Source organism: Megalops cyprinoides, chromosome 2, assembly GCF_013368585.1.
Source record: "Megalops cyprinoides isolate fMegCyp1 chromosome 2, fMegCyp1.pri, whole genome shotgun sequence".
Taxonomy (NCBI): domain Eukaryota; kingdom Metazoa; phylum Chordata; class Actinopteri; order Elopiformes; family Megalopidae; genus Megalops; species Megalops cyprinoides.
In genome coordinates, this window is record NC_050584.1 from 16,132,929 (window position 1) to 16,141,520 (window position 8,592).

The following is an 8,592-nucleotide window of genomic DNA, read 5'->3' on the forward strand; positions in this document are numbered from 1 at the left end:
TGGATCAGCCCTAACATGTTTCAGTCAGTATGATCAAAAATTCCAAAAGGTCAGCTTATTACACAGGTTTAAATTACATGCTTTAATTACTCCAGGAATTCACATTGGTTTCACTTCTTTCCATAATTTGTACCAGGCTGTACCAAATGTTCTTTTGAAGTTAAGTATGGCATTCTCATGTGCTTTGGGTATCGACTAAGTAAATGAGTGGACAAGGTAATTGATTCTTACGGCTTTTTACTTCAGCATTTTTCCCATAATCCTATTTAAACAAGATTTTTTGTAAACATGCATGTAGTATTTTACTGAACATTCTACTACCGAGAATGTTTGATCAACTTCTGCTAAAAACAAACAGGATCTGAGCAACAACAAATCAAACTGTCCCAACTAATGCAAAGATAATACTGCCTAAAAGCCTGAACCAATCTAATCACAAATTAAGAATTTAAACAAATTTAAGTGATTGGTACACTTCATTGCTCACACTTTTTTTTAATATCAGTGACTACCAAACTAATAATGCTGTGAAATACAGTAAAACATCCTTAAATTTGCAATTGAAAGTTACAAAATCCAATTTGCAAGTAGACTGAATCAGGCCCTCAGTCTAACACAAAACAAATTTTCACTTAAATAAGGTAGTGGTGTCCAACATTTCAGATCCACAATGTTTGTAAACCATGTTTAATTTTATTACTGAACCCAAAAATTAAAGTTGCAAGTTTGTCCCATTTCAGCATTTCAGTAGTGCTTTTCCTGCAAATAATCTTTCATCTTGTTTGGCAAAGGCAGTTTCTGAATCAGGTCTATCCGCGTGTACTGACGAATAACAAACCGACACAGGTACTGCAGTGATCGCACTTGCATGAACCTAGAAACAGGGTTTGTCAGTCTAACAGGATATGTAGCAGACCCTGGTAAGCGAGATCTAGAATAACAGAATGCCCCATTTTCAGAGTCCTTTATAGAATGCTCAATGAGGTCTACTATGGATATATGACCCTCCACATCTGGCTGTTCATAAAAGCTGAACCTGCCATTCGAGTGTTCAATCCTTGTATGAAGTGTCTTACCCTGTGAGCGAAAGCTCAAGCTCAAGAGGTAACGATCATCTGAGCTGTCGCGCACTAAGAATGAACCATTTGGCAGGTTGACAAGTTTTTCCTCTGCTTCCCAGCGTGTTATAGGACCCCAATACCAACCCTGTTTGGCAAGTTTCTTCAACTCCTCTGTAAGACTTGTTACAACCATCGGCCCACTGTTCTGAACCGAATCGTACACCCTGCCAACCCCTGGAGCAGAATTAGGGTCAAAATTCAGGTGATGTCTCACCCTCTCCGTAACTTGAGAATCAGCACCGCAAAAGCCGGGGAAGTGCCTTTGGAACTGACTGCCCAGGAGTGGAGGTAGCAATGGTGAAAGGGGTGGAGCATCTACTCTGGAGCTCTGAAGCACCATGCCTGTGTTACCAATAAGGAGTCCATTCACTGAGGGTTCCATGAAGATGTCTGGTGACATAACAAGATCTTGGTCAATCTGTCCGTCGTCCACATGAAGAGAACCCCTTTCTACATGTGGCATGACTTCCATAGGTGAGGAGCTATCCAAACAGTAAGAGTGTGATCCTTCAACTGGATACATTCCCTCATCTAAAGGCATTGTGTACTGAATATAGTCCTGAGGAGTAATTCCAATAACTACAGGCACATGTTCATCAATATTAAGATGCAAGTCACCATTCGGAGATTCAGGGTTCTTCAAAGACTCACTTGGATCCTGGAAAAGTCCATCCATCTGGAGGTCATGGAACTCTTTTCGAACACCATTAAGAGCTGGACTGGGAGTGGATGAATCAACCAAGGCTTTCACCTTCACTTCCACCTTAATGCATGTTTCCTCAGAGTTAGCTGGCCTAAGTGGCCAAGGAGTAGGGCTGTAATGATGGCTACGCAGGGAAGTGGAGCGCAAGGGACGCTGGGCTTTCACATCATTAAAGCTTACTGGGGCAGAGGAAGAGGAAAATGTGTCATCATCTATGGAACCAACAGAGGGAGAACTTCCTTTGACTTTAGATTTCTGCTTTGCTGACAACCTCCTTTTTAGTGTGCCCATTAAACTTTCACTCTTGGACCGGTTTTTGTGCCCCTTTTCCTCTTCACCATTAAGGTCACAATTTGCAAGGTCTTTGCTGTAACACCCACCAAAAAGAGAATCTTCTTTTGTGAAATCAGCAGCCAATGTTTGTTGTTGAACCACAACAAATTCCCCCTCCTCTTTACCTTTACTTATATTAAATGACTTTCTGATCGTTTTAAGGCTTATCTTCTTCATTATGAATGTCCCTCTCAAATGAGGGCATAGGGTGTTTCACCTATGATTTTCAAAATGTGCTATCTATAGTATTTTTTCATCAGGCTGCCTTCACCTTGTCAAGCAAGTACCAGGACTGGCATCCCCTAAAAGAGATTCAACAAAAAAAGGTCAAAATACAGACACAGAAAGCAGTGTGAGAATTGTAATTAGCAAAAAATGGAAATTAAGACAGAAGTGAAAGAAATTGAGGAAAAAATCTCAAACCTGATAATTTAGAAATAATTGACAATGACAGCTTGTGGTCCTTAACAGTAGTGAAGTCTATGGATTAATATTGAATCTGTGCTCAAGCTATAACTGTTTTATCAGTCTACATCTATGTCTTCCACTGAAGTGACACGGATGTTTTAGAATGCTTTCTCTTATGCATGAGGTCATACATTTAGCTCACAATACGACAATCCCCAAGAAACAGTGGTGAAAAGAAAATATGACATAATTGAAGTTTTTTTTCTTCCCTTTGTTCAGACATAAAAATCCTAGTAGTGCCAATATTCATGCTGTACCATGGATGTGTGTCATATCGCTTTCATAAAACAAACCCATAATTGGCTGAAGTCTACTTAACTACATTAAGTAAGGAGAGAGACACAAATTAACAAGTTGTAGTGATTACATGAAACTGCCAATGAAAGCTGTACCTAACTTGTTACAGTACTAACAATACCTTTCCTAACATTATCTAAATGGTGCTGCTGGATTTGCTAGCTAGGCAACAAACTAGCTAGCCAACAAGCTGGCTTTTGAGACATCTTTGTTTATTTATTATTAATGTTACACAAGAGTTCACTTGGTAGCTTACCAAAATAACTACCTACTTCTCAGTGGAGACAGTAAATGTCTCCATCTTTGCTAATTTAACTAAGTTATGTGGAACGGGTCAGTTACGATATTGATGTTTGTGAACACACAATGACATTAAATAGATGTACAAAAAATTCATTTACCTGTGGTGTATTTGTGAAAACTGTAGCGTACACTGGCCAATAGGAATAATGGATCACAACTAGCCTATTTTATAAAGTACTGTTTATCACAACACTGCTGAGTCCTAATGGACACAACAAGTGACGCAAGTAAAAATTCCACTGACATTTTTTTTTTTGGAAAACAGAATACACATTGCATTCTAACCAGTTTTCATTCAAGTGATGTGGTAATGTGATTTTGCGGTATGATCTCAGGGCCACGAAAAATTGCCAAACAACAAAATTTTGCAAAACTCAATATTAAAGCTCATGCCAACTTTTTCTACGTGACCAATAGTCTTATTCATCTAGCTTTTATTTTGCATCTGTTTTTCTTTCGTCCCTAATTTATCCCTCAAATCAGATTCTCTCCTGCTCCTCTCACATTCTGTTTTCCTCAGGTGATCCTTTCCCTCCCAGAGTTTAACTGAGTTCCATGGTAACTTCTTCATTACTTTACCTAACCCCCAACAGCCAAGTGTCATAAGTGTCATAGGCGAGTTGCACTATGATGTCAGGTGTTTGTTTCACTCCCTGTACATTCTATGTACAACACAAATTTGCCTGATTCCAACCACTGACATACCATTTTCTTAGCATCTGGAGAAACAAACTTTGCTTTAATGCATACAGTTGAGCAACATGAATAAATGTACCATTTCTGCAGCTATTTCAAAGTCATTTCCTAAGATGTTCAGTGCTTCCCCCAGCACTAGGAGAGCACACTTAATGGGATGGGATAACTGACAGTATTTGGCACTCTATTTGCAGCATTCACATACAAACTAATTTCCCACGCCTGGTGAGATTCTCAGTGCTAATGCAATTAATATTCTAATATATGCCCTGTAGCTTGCTGTGAAATTTTTACCATTCAGGACCTCATCATTCAAAAACGCAACTGGCCCAGGGAGGTACGCAAACTCAAGTGTGCCCCAAATTAGTGTAGCGCAGGCTAACCGATAATTGTAAATTAGCAAAAGAAGAGGCAAGCCACATACTAATACTTGAAAGTCCTGCTGTGTTTTACTCATGATGACAGACCAGCACACTGGTACTACTGCTGCCTTCTTTACTGCGTGAGGAAGATGTTTCCAAACAAGAAATTTTGCTTTAAGATGCAGTGATTTGAAAGAATTCTGTAAAGAAAATGGGGAGAGAATCCTAGGCTTTGATCATTCACAGGCTGATTGATAGGCTTCACAAAGTGGTCTCATGTACAATGATTTGAAATAGAGACCACCATTTGCAAGACTGAACACAGCATTAAGACAGATTGCAGATTCAGTTGTATAAATGCAGGAATGTTCACCAACAGATAATTGTTTCAAGTGTGCTTACTTGAAACTGTACTCAACACAAAAGCTGGAAGTGTGTATGTAATCTTTAACAGGCATATGACCTGACAATTTTTTGCTGCACTGTCATATAAAATTGACTATGATGATAATTCCTAGTAAAAATATTATACATTTAATGTTTTTTTTTTTTTTTTTAGGTGAATGCACTTTTGTTATCCCATCAGGATGCAAGTTAAAACAATGTGACAGACACCACAGGAACATGAACTTTGCATTCAAACAAATTGTTCAAAAAGGACACCAAACAATGGTTGTGACAGTTTTGACTTTGCTTATCTGCCTGCGTCATGTATTGCTCATGTCCCATTTCCAAAAGGATATGACTCAGCAAGGCATAAGTGTGGCATAGTGGTACATGGGTTTCATAACCCAAACGTTTCTGGTTCGATTCCTGGATGGGCAGACCATCAATTCACAGTCCTGAGGATACAAACCATCCCTACACACTGTCTCATCACTCTGCAACTCATGTTTTTACCCTGTGAATTTGACTGTAAAGGGGGCTATACCAAAGACAATTTATCTCAGAGCTGTAGATGCTCCAAGCAAGGAATTTCAGCTGCACATAGATGGCAAGCAACTTGAGGACAACTAAAAGCTGAAATTTTAAACCAACAGGATACCGGTCCATTCATAATTCATATAAACTATAATGGATGTTTGCAAAATTGTTTGTATTTTACTGGTCTGAAATGTTTGTGTGAAAGTGCACCAAGATTCAAATCATAGAAAATGTTGTTCCTTTCTCTCTACTTGTTTAAATGGATTGCTGTGGTCAATATGGGCTTGGTATTCGTAATAGGAACAAAAGCAGTGGGTGTTTGAAACAAAGGAAATTTAAAATATGAGAAACAGACAATGGAGAAACAAATTGTCTGGGTTAGAAATGTAGATAGTATGTTACAAATTTCTGCACTAATTAGTGCAGAAGATGGCATGAAATAAGTTCATTTTATACTTTACAGTGTCAACATGCTTTTTACTGGTGCTGAACCCTCTAAGAAAAATATTGTGAAAAATAAAACTATAAGACTGTGAGCAATTCAAATTGTTACAATATTATTATCAAGCAGTACAAAGTAGTATCTTCCTTGGTTGCTCAAACACCAAAGTTTATTCTTGACTTTAAAAATATCCACCAAGAAGTGAGGTCACAAACACATAAACATGAACCTAAAATGAAATCGACTATTTTGAAATGTTTAACTATGATTTCCAAAGAAACCGCAACCAAAAAATAGCATGCATAATACGTTGTGTAAAACAAGTCACCTTTGCTTATTGGGAATAATAATGCAGTTTAAGATGGATGTCCATAGGCCTTACACCTCCAACTACAAAATCTAAAACAAAAGGAGACAAAACACAAATGAAACCAATAAAATTATTTACATTTTCCATACCAGATCTTTGACATTACTTTACAAACGTGCATCAGCTTTGGGCATCTACATTGCATTTCCATCACTGTACAATCGGAAGTCATCAGTCTAAGCAGCATTACTTTGTTTTCAGTCAAGCTTTAGGCATTCCAATTACCATAAATCTTGCACGTAATGAAAATGTATTTACATAATGACTAATTTCCAGTTAGCTAGCTAAATTTTACAATGAATGATACTTGGAGACAAGATTCATGCCTTTATTATCTTTGTTTCGAGAGGTCTATGTCTGCTAACTCCAAGTACAGATTTAATGATGAAGGGAAAAGATAAACGCATTTCAATTTAATTCAAAGTGTCTTTTCCATCTGTACTTAGAGTTGCAAGACAGTCTGCGAGCAAGAGTACACAGTATTTGTCCAACAAGAAGACAAAGAGTCATGTCAACATTAGCCATCAAACAATATAGTTTTTAAGCAAGCTAGTTATATTGTTCAACTGAGGAGAAAAAAAAAAACAGTTTGTTAGCTATCTTTAGTATTATCATACCTGTATATGTGCGTGCTGTCTGATATTACCGTCCGTTAACGTATACTTTTAATGGGGGAATTTCTTCAGTTTAAGACAACGTTGTTAATCACAATTTGCTACTCCACTCCTAGCTAATACCGTTAAGCAGCTACACTGACGTTTTTAGCTTGTTTAGCAAGGTAGATAGGTACCGTCAAATCATATGCCAGTCTTGTTCGTGTCAGCAAAACTACTAGTTAAATGCTAACGATAGCTAGCTAAATTTGCGGATCTTTGGCAATCTTAATTCGTAATTTCGTGTTAAATCACGTTGCTAGCTCGGTAGAGGACACCAGGGAACCTTAGCCAGCTAGCACATTAGCTACCCATCCGATTCTTTCAATCGGAGTTAACGAACGTTAGGCCTACAATTTGGGACTTGATGGATAATACAACTACATTAACCCACAAATTGGCGCAGTTGATGTAATTCCAAATTACCTACTGAGTAACTGTTCAGAGTCATGTTTGCAATGTTAACGAACATGTTGCTAGCTAACTATTAATAATACAGTAATTAACTGGCCCTAGCTAACTGGCTACAAGCCCAGGCCTTCTTAGCTACCTAGCCATCTCATTAGCTTGCTCAGTAGTCCCTTACAAAGATGACCAGCCAGGTATCCAGCTAATCGCCAATTTGACAGTACTCATAAACTATTGATAACGTTAACTAGCTAGACAACTACCAAATATTTTTCTTCTCCTTACAGAAGAGGCTAGCTAGCTAACTGGCCTTACTGTTTCTTTGTTTCCAAGACTGGCTAGCTTGTTAGCCAATTAATAAACACACTAGCTAGCTGACGTTACTGACTGTTGGTTATAAATAGACAAGCATAGGTAAATGTGCAATTAATTCAGTTATGGTAGCGTTACTTACTAGTAGTCCTCTGCATTCGCACTGCTCTGAAGCTGCATTTTCCTTAAAATCCTTGCTAGCCCGCCAGCTAGCTAAATAAATCCTAGTTTAGCTTCCATTTCCTCACTGATGTTAGCCAGCTAGCTATCCAGCTAGCTAGGCTAGCTATGTACCTTTCATACTCTCTCCACTGAAGGAATAGTTAGCTTGCTGGACACAATAAACATAATGCGATGTTTTTTGTTCAACGCTCCGCTCTGCAAATAGCATTGGAACGAACAACTAGCAAAAACATTTCTTGTAAGGCTGTATACGTTGAATAGCTAGCTAGTTTCCTTATGTCTGATGCACTTCTGGTCCAGTTCAATTCCCTTTTTCGAGTTTTCTGATGCTCTCTTCCCGTCTGCCTTTGTTGCCTGTTGCATTATGGGATAAGAGGTATGATGGGGATAAGAGGTTGAGGTTGGTTGTGTGCGTGTGCGTGTGCGTGTGTGTGTGTATATATATATGTATAAGTACTTATAGTACCAGTATAACACACACAATATATATAACGTATAATACAGTATATGTGTGTATGCATGTATATCTGTGTTTCTGTGTTTTAATAGAGACAAACTGAATATATGGAATGTGAATGTTGTGCTGTCCAACTTGGCATGTCATACTGTCCAGCTGGGTATTGTTTAGCTTATGATTAAGGTGATCAGGCTGACTGAAGGCAAGACCAGTGTGTCAGTCAACTTGCACATGCAGGTCAAGAGTACATATCAATAAGCGAGTGTAGAAACAGTGACTAAAGGAAAGACAAGGAAGGCAAAAAGATAATAGTCACAATGTCATGTAACAATATCACATTACAAAAGGACACCTCTTAGCCTAACCATGTTATATGCATCATTTGACACTGCTGGAGTGGTTGGATGTGATATTCATTCCTACACCATGCATCTTATGATGTGAAAAGTATCATTTATTGTGCACAATACATTGCAAGTGTTTATTGTTGTAGCTTTTATCCCATGCCTTTAGGGGATAGGCTTTATGTAATTACACTTAATGTAAAGTGTGACTTACTG

The 8,592-nt window shown here is 38.2% G+C and overlaps 1 protein-coding gene across 2 annotated transcripts; it reads right to left on the bottom strand.

Moving 5' to 3' along the window:
• Window positions 1–610: 610 nt before the first annotated feature.
• LOC118773043 (suppressor of cytokine signaling 6) lies at window positions 611–7,826 on the bottom strand. Of its 2 annotated transcripts, none has more exons than XM_036521790.1 (3): window positions 7,535–7,826; window positions 5,978–6,048; window positions 611–2,459 (listed from the first exon to the last, which is right to left on the bottom strand). In XM_036521790.1, exon 3 carries the CDS (start codon window positions 2,332–2,334, stop codon window positions 745–747), a length of 1,590 nt encoding a protein of 529 aa, XP_036377683.1. In that variant the 5' UTR covers window positions 2,335–2,459; window positions 5,978–6,048; window positions 7,535–7,826; the 3' UTR covers window positions 611–744. The 2 variants fall into 2 exon arrangements, with proteins under 2 accessions (XP_036377683.1, XP_036377684.1); XM_036521791.1 differs by lacking the exon at window positions 7,535–7,826 and adding an exon at window positions 6,637–6,975.
• Between the last annotated feature and the right edge of the window lie 766 nt (window positions 7,827–8,592).